The 22,675-nt window shown below is 32.3% G+C and overlaps 1 protein-coding gene across 1 annotated transcript; it reads right to left on the reverse strand.

The window, feature by feature from the left end:
* Window positions 1–7,647: 7,647 nt before the first annotated feature.
* Window positions 7,648–9,152, reverse strand: LOC115958891 (WD repeat-containing protein RUP2). The gene has a single exon (XM_031077151.1). The coding sequence runs from the start codon at window positions 9,056–9,058 to the stop codon at window positions 7,874–7,876; it is 1,185 nt and encodes a 394-aa protein (XP_030933011.1). The 5' UTR covers window positions 9,059–9,152; the 3' UTR covers window positions 7,648–7,873.
* Between the last annotated feature and the right edge of the window lie 13,523 nt (window positions 9,153–22,675).

The raw sequence follows: 22,675 nt of genomic DNA on the forward strand, positions 1-22,675 counted from the left end.
AATTAAAAATTAGGGGTAAAGTATAAAGAGTTAAAATTAAAAAAATTAAAAATAAATAAAATAAAATTAAAAAACCTACCCTTAAGTTTAGGGTAATACTATAATTTACTCCTTACTGCTAAAACTTTTCAAAAATATAAATTTACTCCTTAAGCACAAACACAAATCATTGTTAAAAATTTCCCTACTCCTCAATTATTTTAGTTATCTATTATTGACTATCTAAACATTCCATCACGTATATAATTACTGTGAGACTTCTCCAATCAAGACAAGTTATTGGAATGAAGCAAATTATTAGGAGTGTTTAGAGACCAAAAATTGGATATTTTTGAAAAATATTGACTACTTGGTATTAGTGCAAACCTAATACATGCCTGATTTTTGTAGTTTGCCCGGAATTGTTCAAATGATAGCTCATAGATAATGGAACCCACCTCCCTCTTGAAGTCTCCAGTATCAACCTATCTCAAATAAAATTTTGATAAATCTAGGGCAATTGGTGGTGTGCTTATTTTGGTCACGGTCTTGTTATCCAAATTCCATAATCATTGTTACATATAAAGGTGGTTACATATCATATCATATTATATCATATTATATTATATTATATTATATATATAATAAAAGTTGGGCTTAGAAACCGTGGTTGAGCCATGTGGCTTCACCAAATTGCAGAAATTTTAATAAATTTTTAGATTTTAAAAATAGATATATACATATTTTTTGGATAAATATAACAAATCAAGTAATGAAAGAAAGTAGTATTTCATTTACAACTATAACAGTTGTGGTTATCTAAAATGTTATCAACTGTAAGGACGGGTTTCGTGGCGGACCGTAACAGTGTCGGGTTCGCACGTGAAAAGGCCCCTAACAATATCATTTGTAGAGCGTGGGTTTGGAAGGCTAGGCCTTGGTTGATAGGCGGTGGGTTTTTCACGGTGTTCGTACCAGTTTAAGTTTTCCTATACCCCTGGAGTCTTTCTCCTGGAGGTGGGCTGGGAGGCTCAGGTTTCTGGCCATTTTTCCCAACCCCCCCTCTTGGCGCACCTTCCTTTTTATTATATAGTCCGTCTTGGCTGATCCTGACCCTCCACTTGTAGGTCAGGCAGGAGCTTGTTTCTGTATCCATCCCATCAGCTGTCCTGTCTAACTTTCTATTAATTGCATGGACCGACGTTCGCACCGCCCAAACGTCTTTTCTCATTAACCAGCTCTGGGTATTGGCAGGTGCATTTACTGAAGGGGGTCGGCCGCACTTTCCCTGGTCCGAGTTCACACCCTGCTTCCCTATGGGCCTCATTCCGTTCACATCCCTTTGAGGGGGCTGTTTGGGGATTGCCTACACCAAGGTGTTGGTCTTCCTGTTGAAGCTATGGAATGCCGAGGACAGGGTAAGTTCTCAGCCGTTCCCCTTGCTACCTCGGCCACTGAGCATTTGTCTTCGGCAAGGTACCTCCTCGGCACGGGCCCTGGGCCCAGATAGAGTTTGGGCCGGACTGCAGAACTCTCGGACCCACATCAACAAAGCCTAAAATCAATAGAATAGAATTACCTAAGGATAGAATTTAAATAAAAAAGAGAGAAAAAAAAACGTAAAAGAAAAAAAGAACATATTTGCATTTTTTTTTTCCTACTCACCAAATTGCAGAAATTTTAATAGATTTTTGAAAAATAAATATAATTTTTTTTATGTTCTTATCTTTTTCTCCTATAATTTCTAAGTTGATAAATTTTTTAATTTGAAATCACTTCTTTAGATAAAGTTTGATAGACACAAAAACTCAATAATTTAATATCAACTTAACTTCTTCTCATCCATTAAAGAAAAAAAAAATTATTCTTAAGCTTCACACTTTCATAAATTTTTATAGATATATATATATATATATATATATTGTTCTTATCTTCTTAAATTGCAGGAATTTTTTTTTTAAAGATTTTTTTAAAAAAATAGATATAAATTTTTTGTTCTTATCTTCTTCTCCTATAATTTCTATTTTTAAAAAAAAAAAAAAAAATCAGCTTCACACTTTCATAAATTCTTACAACACGTTAAAAAAATTGAAGAATTTTGATTAGATTTTAAATATTTCAATATTTTTGATAAAATAGAAGTTTAGTTATTATTATCAACTTAAACTCTAATACTTAATCAATTTTTAGGATGTACACAAAATCTTAATCAATCATTGAATGTTTATCAATTTTATTTAAATCACCATTCATTTGTAGTTTTGTACTTTAATTCATTAAAAATAAAAAAATAAAAAAACGTCTATCCTTATTAGTACTTTGTTTCTTTATACTAATATGAAATTCTATCCATATTTATCCAATAAAAAATGATCGAAGGAGATTTAGTTTAAGTATAAATCATCTAAATTCAAACTCTATCAGATTAAGAAGTTACCTCCTTATCAAAAAAAAAATTAAAATTAAATCTTATCTCACTCTAAAATACAATACAGGTATTATTTTGCTTAGTCGTGTTTGTCTCTTTACTTTACTTTTCTTTTCTTTTTTTTTTTTTTGGCCTGGCCACATGTAAATAGTGTTACATCTAACAATGTTGGTGCAGTAATGCTTTTCATGAGTACTTATTTTTGATGTTGCAGCTTTCATAATAGAAAAGTGCTATGGTTCTCCTCTCTGCCCTATCTACAACCTCGCAGGTAATTTTTTTTTTTTTTTTTCTTTCATCAAATTGAATAGATTTTGTGTATTTGTTGCCTTTTTATTATAGATAATATGATTTTTATGAACAAGTTTTATAGATAGGCTGAAATTCTATATTTGATCACAGTTTTTAGTGTTTTTTTTAGAAGTCAATATAGCAAGCAATATATTTGTATTTTTTTTAATTTCTTATTACATGATTATTTGTTGTTGACATCCATATTTTATAATGGATTTAATTTGTTATAGCTTTTGTTTGGTATTTGTTCCATGTAATCTATATTCTTTAATTAAAAGCAAAATTTGTTGTCAAACATGAAATTGGATACGAGAGAATCCATCTATACTTAACTCCCTTTTCTTTTCTTTTTTTAAGCTCAAAATTTTGGATATTTTCTCATTAATAAATTGAGGTTTTGGCTTAATTTTGTTTTCAACCGTTTCAATTATTGAATTCATTATTTTTTATGATTAAAAAAAATAATATATGTGTTCTTAAAGGCTAAAACACAATACAATTACAAGCATTACTTTAAGTTAGGGTGTTATATTTATTTATTAGTACGTTAGAATGTTACATTAAGTTAGAGTATTATATTTTTATTTATTATTAATTTAGAATGTTACATATGGATACATATGCTGGTTTAGGGTTGATATAACTTATAACCATTTGAATGAAATCAACACTAAAACAAATTATTTAAATATCAAAATAATAAATAAAAATTAAATTTCTTTTAAGTGTACAAGTACAATTTATTTTTTAATCTTAAATTTTAAATTAATTATTTTTTTCATTTTATTTGTTATTAAATTTAATTATATTATCAAAATATTTTTTATTAAGCCGTGCATCGCACGGGCATAATACTAGTGCTTAATATACAATGAGTTTTGTTGTTATGTTTAATGAATTCTAGTTATGGTCACTACAATTTAGATGCTAGAATCCTAGAAAGTGTGTGTTTTATACAATTCCTTGATTTTTTTTTTTTTAAAAAAAAAATGTGTTAGGTTCTTAGACTTTAGGAACTAATGTATTAGAACTTCAATATGTATTGTGTTGGCAAACCATGATCAAAACATAAAATTTATATTTAGGCTTGCTCAAAGTATGTTTTATTGTAAAATTGGAATCGAGTGATTGCAGAAATTATTGGACAAAATCTGCAAGACTCAATCAATAAAAAATTAGACTCGATCGATCGAATCTCATGTAGATTTAATTTTTTGCAGAAATTTCAATTCAGCCCAAGCCCATATGACGTGTAGGTTAAGTGTTTTACTTCAAGGATAAAAGGAAAAACTCTAACTACGTTTTAGAGGTCTTTGGAGAATTGTGTGTTGAATCTTTTGTGAGATCTAGAGGTATTTACCTTCATACACACACTTAGGGTTATCAAGATCAAGATTCATGTCAAGAACTTGATGATCTCTTCAGTTGCTGCATAAATAATTTTAAAGAAGACTTGAAACCTTTAAGTGGAGTCTTAAAGTCACAAGTAGGAGAACTTGTGCTTGCTGTGGATCAAGGAAATAAGTAATCCGTGGACTCGGAGCTGTCACGTGGTCGTGGTAGTAAGTTTTCTACTCGATGTATCAATAGGATGTTAGTGGTTTAAAATATATTGTAAAAACTTCAATTCTTTCATAATGAATCTGTTTTACTTTAAGGATAGTTAGGTTAAATCCTCCCCAAGTTTTTTACCGGTTAGGTTTTCTTAGATTATCATATCATTGTATTCTTTACTTTTCCGCCTTATTTACATGATATGATTTTATTGTGCTAACCTAGAACTAAATAATTTATCTAAGTAATCACTTGGCTAAATAACTAGGTTAAACATCTTGCGTTAAAGGGTCTAAAAACGTAAAAAATGGAAAAAGTTTGCCTCCAAATATTTGCGGAGTCATCTTGCTCCAACTCATGATGTGTCGATTAAAGAAACCATTCATATGTAATTATAGTTAAATGAATTTTTTAATGAATCATGTATAGTTTTATAAATCGCCACGTAATAGGTTGTGTGGGGCCCAATAATTTAAGGGCCAAGCCCAATTGCTCCTGGGAAGTCCGAAGGCCCAATCCGAGGAGAGCTGTGGCCCAAGCTCTACAATACAGAGCACAAAACAATTTTTGGGAGGCAGCCGAGGACGGTTCAGTCCTCGGCAGATCCTGAATCCCACCGAAATAAAGGGGTAAAACAGGTATAGGGACGAATTCGTGAGGAGATCCAAAATATCTTGGGGAAGTTATCCTTACTACCCTTCCAGATAAGACCCAACACATGACAGAGCCGTACTCTGCAGCCTTATCAACCATACCCAACAATTCTGGGATTAGACTGATGGGACAAATATCAGTCTTGTATAGATTGACCCTACACGTGGACGAAGGACAATCAACACGGACGAGTATAAAAGAAGAAAGTAAGTAAATCTAAAGGGGATCCCAGCCCACCCCCAAAAAGAGAAGGATCACATGGGGGAGAACATCTCAACAACACCGGACTTCACTGAAGAAAGTCCGTCGTTGGAGAACCGGGGAAAGGCCTCAATGGTCCTCGGATCAACTCCGAGGAGTCCCATCCCATAGGGTACGACGTCTTAAGGCTTAAATGTTCAAGCCCAACTCCTTTTTCTACCTGAATTCCTCTAAAACCAGGATTGGACATCGCCCCGTGACCAGCGGCTAGCTTTTTAAGCCCACTCTCTACAAATCATATTGTGAGGGATCTTTCGTACGCGAGCCCAACATCCTTATTGGGCCGCCAGAGAATTGTGTCCTTACAGGTTGGAAAAAATAATTTCATCCAAACATGTTTGAGCCAAACTTTATTCTTAAACGAACAATAATATCAACACTAAAAAGAATTACAATCATGTTCACAATTATTAATATAACAACTTGTTATTGAAGTAATATCATTTTCATTATGATTCACTTTTATCAATAGTTCAACAACAATCACAGTGTATCAACTCAACAATTGTGAATAATTGTGTCTTTTAGATTTATTGATTCTAAAACATTTTCTTGCAATTTTATGAATGTGTTATACTGTAATGGGGATAAAATTGTCAAAAAAATTACAAATATAACATTTTTTTTACAACTGTTAATATGACATGTAAAAATGATATTACTCTAATTAAAACCGACCATTTAATAATTGTGAAAAATGTTATTTCCTTAACATTCCTTCGAAATTATATGGTCTATATCTTAGTTTTAGATAGAAAAATATGCCAATTTTTGTAATGAGCATTATTCATTGAAAGAACATATATACAAAAGGTAAAAATAAAAAATTAACATTTTAAGATCTTAGGTTTGTGAGAGTTTGAGAATTAACGTCTTGAAGAGTTTCTTTGTGAAGGGCTTAATATGTCAAGCTAGAGCCTATGACATCATTTCAATACAAAAAATAAACTCATTTAAAAATTTAAACAAGTGGATGTAGACTTAACAATGCTGCATTAACAACTTGCCCTAAAAAAAAGACAAAAAAAAATAAAAAATCTAATATTATACTTAAGCTACTCAAACAATCAAGTACATTTTACACATGCAAATACAAAAACAAATCTCTTCATTCACATGTAATTATGTAAGTCGGGCAATACTACATACTCTCAGAGTAGTGCTTCAAGCTCTCACAAAGGAGGGTGGGTCCCACATGTGGGGTCCACTTTCTTTGTGAGAGCCCGAAGCACTACTCTAGAATTATGTAAGTTTTTTCTACTCACAAGACAATGACATAAAGAAAAGTTCTAATCTCTCTCCCTATTTAATGTAATAATAAAAAAGAAATAAAATGGATACTTTTTTTCTAAACATGTTATTAATAGGCATGATACATCGTTATTAAGCTTTATTATGAGGTCTCTCATACATCACTATTGGAGTACTGCATTTAGCTACTAACACCCACCACTAAATTTTTAAGCAACCATAGATGCAACTAATATAGTAATACATATAGAGCAGATAGGATATACATTATGTAAGTTTTTTTTCCTCACAAGACAATGACATAAAGAAAAGTTCTAATCTCTCTCCCCATTTAATGTAATAATAAAAAAGAAATAAAATGGATACTTTTTTTCTAAACATGTTATTAATAGACATGTTACATCGTTATTAAGCTTTATTATGAGGACCCTGATACATCAGTATTGGAGTACTGCATTTAACTACTAACTCCCACCACTAAATTTTTAAGCAACCATAGATTCAACTTATATAGTAATATATATAGAGTAGATAAGATATGTATCCTATCTACTCTTCCATAAAAAGAAAAAATAAAAATCTTATCTACTCAACTGTGGCCCTGTGGGAACCACCAACATTCATGCTACTGGTATATTGGGTGAGATTTGGAGAGTTAGCACCATGTCCATTCTCCTTATGAAAGCTTCAATGCTTAATATAGCAGGTCAGGATGTTGCATTAACCTAAAAGGTTGATAGTGGATTTTGGTCTAACAATTTTATATTAACCTTCAACTTTTTGTCAATACTATTTAATGTGAAATTTAATAATTTAAACAGTCATATGACTCTTTAACAAACTTGGTTAAGAAAACAATGCAAAATAAATTTATTTAAAAAAAGAAAAAAACACAACACATTAAATTTGATGAGATTGGGCTAACACCTCCTAGGCTACCACAAATCAATTGTTCATGTAGATTACAAATGTTACCCACTAACTCTCAGGATTAATGTTGCAATACCCAAAATCCAAACACAACTAATGGCATGTTTCAATTATATGCAAGAGCTATAAACTAGTTTACAAGGACCACTGCATTTTTCTTATTATTCAATTCTTATCAAATTGGAATTGCAATCAAATAAGACGGCCTCTGAATAAACCACCTCATGATGCATGACTCAATTCATAGTCATAGGCAGGACCCATAACATTTACAATGAAAAGAAAAATCTAAAATCAGGCCGAGTATCGATTAGGATTTAGGAAGGACAATTCACATCACAGAGCTATAAATGTAGTTACATCTCTAAAACATTTGTTAGCAGAAGTGATAAAAGCTGAGCAAAATGGCCTATCTTTCTTTTTCCTTTTATCTTTATTCAAAAAAAAAAATTGCGTGCACAACTCTCTATATGATTAAAAATTCCCAAACAATATTGAAGGAAAGTGGGTCAAAAGCAATTACTAATATGAAAACAACTTCCTTTTGCCCACAAAAACTTGCAAAACCCCATCTGATCCTCCTGCCAAAAGTGTACATTGGTCCTCCCCAACTTGGCCCCAACACACACTACTAACAAACCCATGGTCACACCTGGGTCCAGTCACTGGCTCAAACCCATGCACCCATATGGGTTCACCCCACCTCTTATCATACACAAAAACCCGGTTATTTTCCGACCCGCATCCGAGTAACCCACCATTTCTCCACACGGATAACCCGACGAAGCTCCGGCTATTCACGTGCCCTTTGTACGTGCGAATCACACGTGTAGAATCATCAACATTCCACAGCTTCAAACACCCATCAGTCCCAGCCGAAACAATCATATGATCATCAAGAAATCTAACATAAGTAACTGTTTTACCATGCCCATCAAAAACCACAACCGGGTCACCCAAGTTTCTAACATCATACCCGTAAGCCCTCCGGTCAGCACATCCAACGGCAACTAATGCCCCACCAAATGGATTGAATTCCACAGAACAAACAGGACTACGTGACACGCTAGGCTGCACCGTAGCCACACATTTCCCACCTTCATAACGTGGGTCCCATATTTGCATGGTTCCATCGTCCGACCCGGACGCTCCGATAACCGGATCCCAATGCGAATAGTCCACGCTCCAGACCCGGCGCCCGCCATGCTCGTCACGCTCAAAAATGGGTATTTTCCTCTCGAGGTCATACTCCATCACAACCCCATCATAGTCCCCAGACCCCAGGACCCGATTGCCCGACCCGGGTTTCCATCTCAGGCTGCTAAGCTTTGCTGGGGTGCACACGTAATAGTCACATGCACTGGCGTGGTCTAACAACGTAGTACTACTAACGTTGTCAACGTGTTCTTCTTCATCAGGCAACAAAGTGCTTAAACTATAAACTCTAATCTTTCTTGCTATGCCACCCGTGGCTACCAAGGTATCTGAGGGATCCAATTCGATTGCTCCGAGGGTGTCGGAAACAGCTCCAATGGACGTGCTTGAAGAGACAATGGTGGAGAGCTTGAAATCCCATTCGCATCTAGCTTTTTCTTCGTTATCTTCATCTTCTTCTTCTTCATCTTGGGCTATGCTGTGTTTTTGTTTGCGTTTTGTTTGTTGGGTTTGGTCTGGAAGGGATAGGGATTTTGTGGAGAAGCTTTTCATATCCCATTCAAATGGAGTTGTAGAGATGTCATTGGAGGTTTTTGGATCTTTGGACCAATGAAAGGCTCCCACAAACTTTTAAACCCACAGTATTTTTTTTTTTTTTTTCTATACATTATATGGATAAATAGACAATCAACCTGAATTTATTTTATTTTATTTTTCGTTGTCTAAAATTACAATAAACACCATTCTCTAAAATGTATGGTGTACATTTTTCCGCTTCTTTCCTCGTTAGGAAAAGTCACGTGTTACGTGTTCTTGCAATTTTGTTGTTCGCTCGCTACTCGCTAGAATCTTTTATGGTAAAAAAAGAAGGTAAACAAATAAGCTTTTTAGCTAAACTATATCAAAGCTAATAAAATCGGTTTGTATTAGTCACAATAATTTTGTCTACCAAATTTATTGGTGAACAATACCTCAAAACACTTATTGAGTTAGTACTATAATCATCAATGTATCAACAGAATAATTTTTATTTATTTGGTTTCCCATCTAACTCTCTATATCTCTCATGCACCGATCCACACAAATTGGTGGAAATAGAGGTCAGGTTTGGATTTTCGATCTTGGTTGCTCATGCACTGAACCATCATTCATCGATGGAGATAAATGATGAATTTCCAATCTAGGTCGCAACAGACTCGTGGTTGAACCGAGCTCCGATTTGGGTTGCAATGCTCTGCCATGGTTTCCAAGCTCAGCCTTGATGGATATGGATTTGAGATATTTCTAAATTTGGGATGTTTATGGATTTGTGAGGAAAGGAAGAAAGGGGGTGAAGGAAAGTTTATTTAAAAAATGACTTTATTAACATGTGTCCTTGCTTCTTAGAGCATTTGTTAATATATTATTTTAGAAAAAATTTTATATAACTTTAAAAAAAAAAATAAAAAAACTGTAAAAAAAAAAAATCAATCACTTTTTTTATTTTTTCGTAAATTTTTTTCCTATACCAATGCACTTAGGACATTTGTTAACTTTTCTATGTAAAAAAAAAAAATATATATATATATATATATATTTAAAGTACATCATATATAACTCAGTGACAAAAAAAAAATGTAATGTATGTGTAATTGTGTATACATGTGCATGTGCATATTTGCTTAAGGACATAAACAAAACATTTTCAATAGTTTATGAACGAAATATGAACTTTTCAATAATTTAAGGACGAAAAATGAAATTTTTAAAGTTTAAAAATAAAAAATAAATTTTTAGTAAAGTTTAGAAATCAAAATAATAATTTACCCTATAATAATATATTAATAGATATGGCCTATGAGCCTTTAGCCATAATTTAGAATATACTTCTCTCTCCCTTAAATTGAAACTCCCAGTATTTTGACTTTGGACCTTCTTTTAGATGCCAATCCAAAATATTTGGAGATCAATTTATAAGAAAATTAAAATTAAAATTAAAATTTTATTTATCTATTGATAAGAGGTTTTCCAAAGCAATGTAATATGAGAATTGAGACCTCCATTGGATACAAACCACTTACTATTGTTTGGTATTGGCGGTTGGCACTGGTTAGATTAGATAAGGGGTAGAGAGCAGAGACACACAGGCACAAGAGCTAGGACAATGCAAAATGATAAATGTTCGACAATGAAAGCACCACCAAATTAAATCATATTAGATACATGTCTAGTCAATATCACACTTGCATTTGCATTCATTGCTATAGTTTTTTTGTATTCAATTTCTTCGGGGGCCAACACTTTTCAACACTTTTAGGTTCAAACAGTTACACGTAAGTTCGTGACGTTGAGAATGAGCTCCAATGAATATATTGTGCTTATGATGATAGCTTCATCAAAGTTAAATATGGTATTACTGTATTATTTATTATATTGTCACATGATGTAAGGTCGATGAGTCCATTTCAAAGATTCATTTTTTTTATTCAAAAAAAGAAAAAAAAAAATCACATAGGTCCAAACTGGGACAAGACACTTTTTCCTAGTTATATACTTAATTAAGGTACTGCCATTTTCTGTTTTTTTTCTTCTTTTTTTTCAATTAAACTTTGATCATTTGCTCCTCACGTGAAGTGGGTATTTATGATATTTCACAATGGACACCCCTAAAAAATAATTTCCAACTAGACCCGAAAATTATACATTATATAGGATGGGTCTGATATTAAATGTATATTAATATTTTAGTGGTGAAGGAGCAAAACAGTGTTGCTGGTTGCTTTTGTGCCTCACTTTTATGAAAGTAATGGTGTGGATACTGACCATTGTGTTCCCGGCCTTACGTGGTCTAAGCCAAGCCTTTTGTCCTCTCCAATTGTTGTCCAACTTCTAAGCCTTACGAATGCATAGTCATAAGCACATAATCACATGGAAAAACCTTCGTCTATGCTATATGCCCGTGAGGTCGTTCTTAAAGGCCACAAGTTTCAACAATCTGACTCACCTTTTTTTTTTTTTCTTCTTTTAAAGTATTCGAGTTTTGCTATTTTCCAGGAGGCTTTTCAATGAGGCACTGTTAATGAGTCTTTGAAGGTCCAATCTATATTGTGAAATAGCAAAATTTAATTAAAAAAAAAAAAATTGGACTTTAAATTGAAAGAAGCTCGAGTGTTTAACTCTTACAAAAATAGCTCGACTCTAATAATAACAGTGTCCTTTTCACAAAAGGAAACTTGAAGAATACCGTACGTACTCTGCTAGTCTACTGTATAAATTGATTAACAAAAGTAGGGACTTGGCGGTCCAGTTGCACTGAAGCCTTATCCCAAAAGTATAGGTTTATAGATAGACACAGGGCGAAAATGGCCAACTGGCCTTAAAAACGAAACTATCTAGTTAGTAGGCTCTCTTTAGAAACATATTTCATTTATAGCATCTCGAGTCTCAAAGACTCGATTTTGGGTTTCAAAATCGAGTCTCTAAGTCTCGGTTTGTATGCTTGACCACGTCTGATGTGGCAGAGTTGCCATCTGGCATTGACATGGAAATCGAGTCTCTTAGACTCGATTTCTAACCCATATATATAACCCTCACACCAAACACCAGAGCATCAGAGGAGGAAAAACCCAGAGAAAAAAAGAAAAAGAAAAAAGAAAAGAAAACCAGAAATAGAGAGGAAGAGAAGATCGAGATCGGAGACCCAGGCGCGCGCGGCATGACCAGAAACTGACCAGCGACCCAGGCGGCCAGGGGCTCGCGCCGGCCAGCGTCGAGCACGGCCAAGGGCTTGCGCGGCCTGGGTCGCGCGCGGCCTGAGGCTCGCGCGAGCTTGGGTCGCGCGCGGCCTGGGGCTCGCGCGCGGCCTGGGGCTCGCGCGAGCCTGGGTCGCGCACGGCCTGAGTCTCGCGCGAGCCCCTGGCCGCACTGGTGAGGTTTGGCAGTGAGGTTCTCTGTTTCTCTCCCTCTGATCTGATCTGAGTAGCTGTGTTTTCTCTTTCTCTCCCTCTGATCTGATCTGCGTTTGGGTATTTTGGCATGTAGAGACTTAGAATATTTTTTAAAAAATTTTTGGATTGAAATCGAGTCTCTAAGACTCGATTTCCGGTTGGAATACACATGGAAATTGAGTCTAAGAGACTCGATTTCCATGTCAATGCCAGATGGCAATTCTGCCACATCAGACGTGGTCAAGCGTACAAACCGAGCCTTAAAGACTCGATTTTGAAGCTCAAAATCGAGTCTTTAAGACTCGAGATGCTATAAATGAAATATGTTTCTAAAGAGAGCCTACTAACTAGATAGTTTCGTTTTTAAGGCCAGTTGGCCATTTTCGCCTAGACACAGAGTCCTATGATTGATATTCTAACTCGAAGTACTAAGTACAATAATAATAGTTCTCAGCAACAAAAAAAATTACAATAATATTAACACAGTGGGTGAAAAACTTATTTTTTTCCCATTGTATTTTTTCAGTGAGAGTAAAAGCTGCCAAGTCTCTTCCCGATTTGCTATCCCTATCAAATGTACTAAGCCATTAGGTGGTTGGCATAAGCTTAACACGGATGGAGCGTCATGTGAAAACCCAGGTAAGGTTGGTGGTGGAGGAGTTATTAGGGATTGTCATGGAGATTGGGTTAAGGGGTTTTCAAGATCAATTGGACACACTATTAGTGTCATGGTTGAGTGGTGGGCATTGCGTAATGGCCTGAATTTGGCCATTCAATTGGGAATAAGCTAGCTAGAAATAGAGCTTGATGCCAAGGTGATTGTGGAGATGCTCAAAAATACAAACTGTCCTAACAGAAGTTTTACTACTTTACTGTGTGATTGCAGGTGTCTCATGGCCAAGTTCAGGTAGGTTTGGGTGGGGCATGAGTTTAGAGAGGCGAATAAATGCGTTGACTTTTGGCTAAGAGGGGTTGTTCCTTGATGGAGAATTTTGTTTGTGTTTGATACCTCTCCCTCTGATGATTTAAATGTATTGCTTGAAACTGATAGGAATGAGTTGTATTATTATAGGCTTGTTGCCAATACTTTGGCCTCTGTGGCCATTTTGTAATTGCTTTTGTTGTTTATACAAGTACCTGGTTAACCAAAAAAAAAAAAAATTTTTTTTTTTTTTTTTTTTTTTGGAATTCAGTCATTTCACAAACATATAATTAGATTGATATGCATTTTTGGGAACTGTTTTATTTCCGTAACTTATCTATATAATAATAATAATAATATTAGGTGAAACTGAGATAAACTCAAATTAGAATTCCAAATTAGAGTTCCAATTTTGCGTCATATGTCTTAAATTATTTATAAAGAGTTTTATTTCTTAATTTTAGAATCAAATGTGGGGCCACATCATAATTATTCATCCAAGTGAATTACTAAGTACAAAAACCAAAAAGTCTAGAGTAAATGAATCATTAAAAAAAAAAAAAAGTGCTTCACAATAATTTTTTTAAAAATGGACAATTTACATTTTATACCTAATAATATTCTTACAATTTTTTTGTAAAGAGCTAACAGAATATAAAAATGACTATTAATAGTATTTAAATTATATATATAGGAATTATATTATGTATCTTATTGTATATTTTTAAGTGTATCGATATATATACATGGGGTTATAATAGGTGAAATTAAGAGAAACTCAAATTAGAATTCCATATTAGAATTATTATTTTGCGCCATGTGTCATAAATTATTTATTCTTAAAGAGTTTTATTTCTTAATTAGTTTTATTTCTTAATTTTAAAATTAAATGTGGGACCACATCATAATTATTCATCCAAGTGAGTTATTAAGTACAAAAACCAAAAAGTTTAGAGTAAATGAATTATAAAAAAAAAAAAAAATGCTTCACAATAATTATAAAAAAAAAATGAACAATTTACATTTTATACCAAATAATATCCTTATAATTTCTTTGTAAAGAGTTAACAAAATATAAAAATGACTATTAATAGTATTTAAATTATATATATATAGGAATTATATTTTGTATCTTATTGTATATACAAGTTTAAGTATATTCATGCATATGTATGAGGTTACAAGTTAGTTTCATATAATGTGAGACAAAAACTAAAAACTAACTTATTTTCAAAAAGTTGAAATTTAAATTATTTAAAATAAAACTGAGATAAAAAGTAGTGAAAAGCTAGTTTATCGTCAAACTATAGAATGTATTACAATAAACCAACTTGAGTTTTGGATACACAGAACCGGCCTGGTGGATAAGACTTGTGTTTGTAAAGATGTTGTAATATTAGATTAACGAGATTTTATATATAAAGATGTTGACATACTGATCTAAGTGTTAATATTAATCTGCACTTTAAGTTTTTAAAAGACTTGTGTGTTTGTAAGATGTTGACATACTGATCTAAGTGTTAATATTAATATGCACTAAGTTTTTAACCACAGTTTTTTTAACTACTAAAAATGCGACCTATAGCCACGTTGTTTTTAGCCTCATTACCAAAACGCTGCTACAAGGTAACATGGTTTAAATTGATGATCTATAGTTGCGTTTTTATAACACAGCTATAGGTTAAGTCTATAGCCGTGTTTCTAAGTATTTTTTGCTGTGTTTTTTTGAATTGGGCTTATTGCCATGTTCACAAAACATGGCTGTAGGTCCAACCAAATATGTTACAATTGGGAGTTGTGTTACTAAGGAGAATAATATTGTTGTGACTTCAAAGCCAAAAAAGGAGAATTGACAACCACAATATTTTTGTTGGTATCATTTTTTAGGGTGAAATTAGATACTATTTTTATTAAATAGGTTGAAGGAGCTATAAATTTGAATGTTTAACGTTTTTATCTTTTTGTTTTATAGTAGGCTTTTTGTTAGATCACATGTTGTTGTTTAGTCTCATCTTGTTTTTGTTTGGTTTATGTTTGTTGTTATTTGGGCTAATATTTATTGTTGCTATTTAAGTTTTTTTTTTTTAATATATAAAAGTGATTAAAGATTATGTTTGGGGGGCAAAATTAGTTTTGGAGTAATACTAAGTGTTATTGGTGGGTAATAAAATAATATCAATATTGAGCCCAAATTAGAATCAGTAACAACCTAACACATTAGATTTGTTATAAAATTATTGTGAAAATGTTGTGAATGTAACATTATTCTTATTTTTGTTAAATCCAATTTTTTGTAATTCTCAAGTCAAAGTGTTCAACATTTTCATTAGGGTAGTTACAATAAATTAATTTAATATATAAATTTTTTTTTGGCAAGTGTAAATATACTTTTTTTTGCAAGTCAAGGTGGTCTTTTGACCATCCTAGCTTGCATGTAAAGTCTATATATATAAATATATATATTAAAAAGAGGACTTATACCCACGTGTAAAAAACTCGGCCATAGCCAACCTAAAGTCACGTTTATTCTAATGATTTTTTTGACCCTATTTTATTTTTTAGATTCCAAATGAAAAATCCTTGGGTTTTTTTTAATTTATTTTTATATAAATATATCTTAGTGGACTTTTATTTAAATGGGGATGATTCTAATTGGGATTGAGTCTTCCAAATTATCACTATAATTTATTTTTGAAAAATAATTAATCAATTTTTTATAATTATAATTATATTGTATTATTTTATGGGTCATGTGTTAGGGTACTTTTTTTTTTTTTTTTTTTTTTTACGTATAATTTTATTCGAGTACCACCTATTTATACCACTATAAGTTATTGGGCTTTTCCAAACATTTTTTGGCTCTATTATTATGTTAATCACAAATATTTCATATTTCATTATCTAAATTGGGTCATGATATAAACTATCACAAAAAGCCCAAAAAACTCCTATTTTATCTAATTTTATTATCATTATTTAGCTAAGCCCAAAACTGGCCCTATGAACCCAATACACACATCTTATTTTATTTAAAGCCCAAGAATATTTATGTTTGGTAATATTTGAAAAACCCATGACTCAAATCCATGGCAAAACAATTTTATCAATAGAATTCAAATCCATAATCAAAACCCATGATTTGAAACCATGGCGATTTATTTATCCAAAACCCAATTTACATTGGCAATATCAAAGTCTAATTTTCATTGGCAATATCAAAACCCAATTATCATTGACAATATCAAAACCCGATTCTCGCTGGCAATATTTAAAGTCCAATTCTCATTGACAACATCAAAGCCCAATTCTCATTAGCAATATCAAAGCCCAATTCTCACTGACAATATTCAAAACCCAATTCTCATTAGCAATATCAAAACCAAGTTCTCATTGGCAAAATAAAAAGTCCAACTTACGTTGGCACTATTAAAAGCCCAAGCTAACTACTTTGCACTATTTATCGAAAGCCCAAGGTTATCAATACTTGGTAAAATACTATATCATAATTATTTCACTTAAAAGTCCAATAATGAACAATACTTTTGATCCTTAAATCTATTACCATAATATTACAAACTCATGAAATTTATGAATTATCTACTCTCAAAACCCATGGTAATCATCTTATAAAAACCCATGGAAAGATATAATTATTAGACCCATGACATTTATTTATTTGATATTATAAACTCATGTTTACTATCCATCTTACATTACAACATTCATAATATTTATTACCAAAACTCATGGTAATTATTCATCTTACATGTCCATTATGATTATCTATAGAGAAACTCATGAGAACATCACATTATTCCATTATAATGGTTGTTACCATATTTATTTAAAACCCATGATAAATATTATTCTCAAGAAAAATATTGGAGGTCATTATTTAAAAAAGCCCTAAGGAAAATATCATTTACAAAGTAATCCATAGTAAAAATTATGAGATGTTATTTAAAACCCATGAGAATTAATACCCAAAACCTATCATAAATATTTATTAAAGCTCATAGATTCATTTTATTTATACTAACAACTAAAGCCTATGAGGAGTAAAAAACTCATGGCACAGCATGACTTTAATGCTCATTTGATAGGCCCAAGAATCTTGTGGGGAAGGGAGCAAGCCCAAGCAAAGAAAGGGCCATGTGGTCCAACTAAAAGTGCTGAAATGGAGTAAAGTTCTAGCTTAAAAAGGTCCCAGCAAGAGGCTTGAAAGTGGGCAACCAGCCATTGTTCATTTCTAACCAAAGAAACAATTAGGGACCTGAATGTTCAAATAGCGTATAAAGCATTTTGAACGTTTAGACTCCCAAAATACAAATTACCAATTCAAGCTTATTATCAAACAATGTATATGCGGAATATGAACATAAGCTTAGAACAGAATTGATAAACAATCTAAACCAAATAAAATCACATCCATAGCAGAAATTAAATGGCAAATATTAAGGGAAGAGAGATGCAAACACAAGGACAACACAACGATGTGTTATCGAAAAGGAAACCGAAACCCTCGGCATAAAATCTCTCCACCGCTCTCCAAGCGGTAAATAATCCACTAAAGAATGAAATTGGGATACATGAGCAGCAGAAGACCCTCCAAGCCTAATTTAATAAGTGTACCTAAGCCCTCCAAGTTTCTTACTCTAATGAGGTTACGCCGAACTTTTGTGTTCTTTAACTTACCGGATTCTACTATAACCCATAGTATTAACCAATATCAATTAGTCCCTTCCTAACTGCCTCCCAAACATCAAATAGCCTTCTCACAGATATGAGTATGGTGAGAAAATTTTTTGGCTAATGTACCTCTCAAGAATATAATAATGAAGAGGGTAAAAGTTGAGGAATTTGAAGAATCACTATGTAAATATTATGGATGAGTCAATCTTGTTTTTCTCTAGGGTTTCTCTCTCAAAATTCTCTCTAGAAGCTCTCAATGATTCGTGGGTATAAGAGGTATTTATACTAGAGTGAGAAAGGAATGCGAAAAATCAGTTTTTCCATAACAGAGTAGACTGACGACTTGGACTGAGTCGTGAGTCCAAGCCATGAGCTAACTGAATGGCCAGTCTGGACTTTTTGTCCTGTAGTGTTACAGTTGGCATGATATTTCAGCTTCTCTGCATGCTTCACTAGTGTGCATCTTCTGGCGGCTTGCAAGCCGCGAGCCACCCGTGAGATCCAGCCGCGAGTCTCTGCTTTACTGCACAGTCTTGAGCATTTCTTCACACTCTCTCACCTACCCTTACATGATTCTCACCTAAATACAAGGTTACTAATTGCTAAATTACAAGTAAATTTGGTACGGAATAAAGTCAACAAGATGGTTGATTAAATTCAACCTTACAGAACCCCTACAAGAGAACCAAGCCTTTGAGAATGAACTAAGAGCTGTCCCATTAGTTTTCTGCCACCCTTTGCCTGATGTGAATAGTGCCCAAAGGCTGTTATATCAGCTGAAGTCCAAAGGATGATGGGACTCCATCATCTTCCTCAAGACTGCACCTCCAGCAGAAGAGGAGCTAAAACCAAATCATCCAAATTTCAACAAATTGATGCTATAAATGTTAAAAACGTTCAAGACATGATTCATGAGCCAAACCCATGAATCCTAAAGGGGAAAATTTGGGAACATGTGGTTTGGAGGGTATAAAGGGATCTCCAGTGGAACCCTTTGAAGTGGACTTAAACTTTGACATCTGGCTTGGAGTGTTGAATCCTACTTCTTAGGGTCCAAATCTTAGTTGCAGCACTAGGATTCTTTCTTAATACTTGCCTTAATCGCATTGGCTGAACACAATCTCATAGAAAATATAAAAAGCCATCAAAACAATTAATTTTTTTTTTTTCATACAAAATTTCTAAAAATATTTCCTAAACCTTCCCTTTAATTTTTCCCTTATTTTATAAGGATAAAACTTAGGTACAATATCTTAAGTGTTGTTCCTTAGATCCATCTTTTAAGATTCAGTCATATGTCTACTTAATTAAAAAATACATTTCTATCCTATGAAAAAAAATCCACATGACGAAATCTTAAAATGGGAATCTAAGAAACAACACCTAAGTATTGTACCTAAGTCTTGTTCATTTTATAATGTGTGCATGACAATGATAATCTTTCAATTGAACCAACCAATTAGAATTGAGATTTTATTTGACATTCATTACTCCTCTTAATTACCGAACCAACTCAATTAATTTTAAGTTCATGTATTCATGCTTACTTCGAACTAGTTTTTCGACCAATGAAAATCAGTAGTATTTCACATGACATGGCTTTATTGAAACTCAAATTTTCATTTAAAAAATTGCTACTTTGCCATAAACCCACTATGGCGTGCTTTTTTTTTTTATTTTTTTTAAAGCCTTGGATGGAAGAAATTATATTTTGCCCTTTTGGGTATTTTTGCTCTGAAAATTAAAAGTTTTGTTTCACGGTTGCGAAAATTGGGTGTGTACAGAAAGAGAGCAGAGTAAAATGAGATGTTAGAAATGAGATGTTAGAATGGGATGGAACTTGGTTGATGAATGCCTCCATGTCAAATGGAGTCATCAGTACAGCACATGCACAAGAGTGTTGCATGAATGTGGTAATGATGGTGAAGTTGTGGAATAAGGACTAGCTCAAAATCTGCATGGAGGCCATTCAAGAACGAATAGAGGTGGAACTCATTCGGGCACGAGTACAAGTGGCGGAGCCAAAATTTTAGTTGAGGGGTACAAGATTAAAATAGTATTAAAAGGACATTAAGTTTTTTTTTTCCTAATAATTATGTGTTACTTATGAGGACCACTAATTGAATTGCTATGAAAAAAAATGTGATAAACAAGATTTTCACAATACTTTCACAATATTGCTAAAATTGCTACTAGTTCAAATTTCAACCCACCACTGAAATTAATTTTTTGCTCACCAATAACAACCAGTAACAACCTATTATTTAAGATTTGTTGTAAAATATTGTTAAAATATTGTGGATATAGAATTTCTCAAAGCTAAAACGACTATAAATTATATTGTAAAAAACTCACAAATTGATGTGATAAGAATGTATGATGCTTAAACAATATAATAAATAAATGTTTGAATGAATTTTTTTACGATTGATAATATGTCAATTTGTAAAATTTATAGTATTCTTAACATTACTTTACAATAAAAGTGTTGTGAATAGTAAACTGAAAATAATTATTGAGAAAAAAGGAACAATGAAATAGGTGAAGGCGTCGTGGTAAGATAAAACTAATAAGAATAGTAAATTTGGTGAATAAGAATAGTAAATTTGGTGAAAAAGTTATATGATTTGGTATGTGGAAGAAGATATTTTTTCCTACTTACTTAGTGTTAAGGGTTTGTACATGTATTAAAGTGGGAGTCATCTTTTTTTTCTAGGTAAAGTAACAAAGAATAGGTCATAATATACCTACTTTAAGAAATTTTTTTCAAGGAGACAGGGGGGAACTCCCCTAGACCCCCCCTGGCTCCGCCTCTGCGCACAACTCCTCAACTTCGTAGAAATCCCATATTTCTTTTTGCAATGTCATAGATCCCACAATTCAATGACAAGGCCATGTAATTTTTCCTTGTAATTATAATAAAGTCTTGTAATTATATATTTTTTATGCTATAATGTAGTTCTATCTTTCAATGTAATAAAAAAGCGTTTTCAGTTATTTTATGATTTTATTGCTTTTATACCTCAAATAAAAGCAAAATATAAAACTCTCAATGTAAAAAATATAGTTAGTTGAATCATACATAGAGACTCATTCGATCCTCGCCTGGGTTGAGATTCTCGTGAAGAACCATACATAATAAAAATTACATTTTTATCAAAAAATAAAAAAACAAAAAAAAGACATTGCTTTTGTCCAAACTTATCACCTTTATAAGTTATAAAAAATAAAAAAAAAGGTGAAAAAAATGTCTTTACAGCAAGATGGTCAAGGAGCACGTGATGTCCAAGCCTTTATAACTCATTAGTCAGAAACCCGTGTAACGTACGGAAACTTACCTATTTATAATAGACTAAAATAATTTTATAAAATTTTAAATTGATTATGAAGCTATACTATTGCGTGAATTGCTCCTATCTTTTTGAGTTACAATTTGATGAATAAGCCAAATTTAGATATTGAAAAAAAAAAAAAACTAAAAAGTTTTGATGTTAAAACGTTCGAAAGGGGAAAAAAATCAGAAAATTTACTAGCACTGCCTAGAAATTATTGAAACAAAACAAAATATATATGACTACCAAATAAAGAAATAAGAGAAAGATAGGTTACCTTCAAGAGAATAATCCATAGTTATAACAGTTGAAATTTGCTAAACTATTTCAAATATTGCAAAAAGTTGAACCCAAAAATTTAGATGACAAACTTTCAAAAGACAATAAAATTAAAAATCAAAACATTCAGAACCTACAAATTATATATATATAAAAAAAAAGTCATTATTGCGAGACAATTTCAGTAAGGATGGAAAGTTTTTCTAATTTTTTTTTTTATCCAATTCTTCCTAATTGATGAAAAATTTGGTTCAAACATTGTCGAACACTTTGAAGGTGCAAATAATATAGGCTTCCAACATAATCTTTAATTAATAAACAAATAAGCATGACACCATAAGAGAAAACATAAGATAACATATAGTGCATATACCTTACTCCACAGCTGTGAGAAAATATCCACACAAAAGGAATTGAAAACTTGTACATACGTCTCCATAAGGTAAAGCTTAATAATCTAAAATAATATAGAATATAACATCTTTGAACCACACAAAAAGTTAGCAAACTTACTACAATACTTGTAGTTATACTATATATTGTAAAGTACTCTCTCACTATTTAATTTCAAAAATTAAAATTTTTTTAAATTAAAATGATGATGTGAAAAATTGTAGGAGTTTCAAAGATTTCGGTTTTATGTATATATATATATATAGATGAATGAGGTAGATATTCAAACTAGTTTAGAGTAATATCTTTCAACACATTATGTGGTAATTTATAAGAATATTTATGTATATTATTTAAACAAGTTATATAACTTATTTAAAAAATTAAGTAACTAAAATTATACATTAATGATCTTTTTGATTGTCGCATAATAAATTAAATGAAGATAATTCTAAATTGGTTCAGAGTTACTTCCGTAAACAAAAATAAATAAGAGAAGTTTGGCTCAAAAATTGTTTATAATTATCTTATTTTAACTCATTATAAAAGAAGATTCAAGAGATCATCAATATACAATTTTAGGCTCGTTACTTTTCTAATGAATAATGTAACTACACGAAAGAAA

Source organism: Quercus lobata, chromosome 9, assembly GCF_001633185.2.
Source record: "Quercus lobata isolate SW786 chromosome 9, ValleyOak3.0 Primary Assembly, whole genome shotgun sequence".
NCBI lineage: Eukaryota > Viridiplantae > Streptophyta > Magnoliopsida > Fagales > Fagaceae > Quercus > Quercus lobata.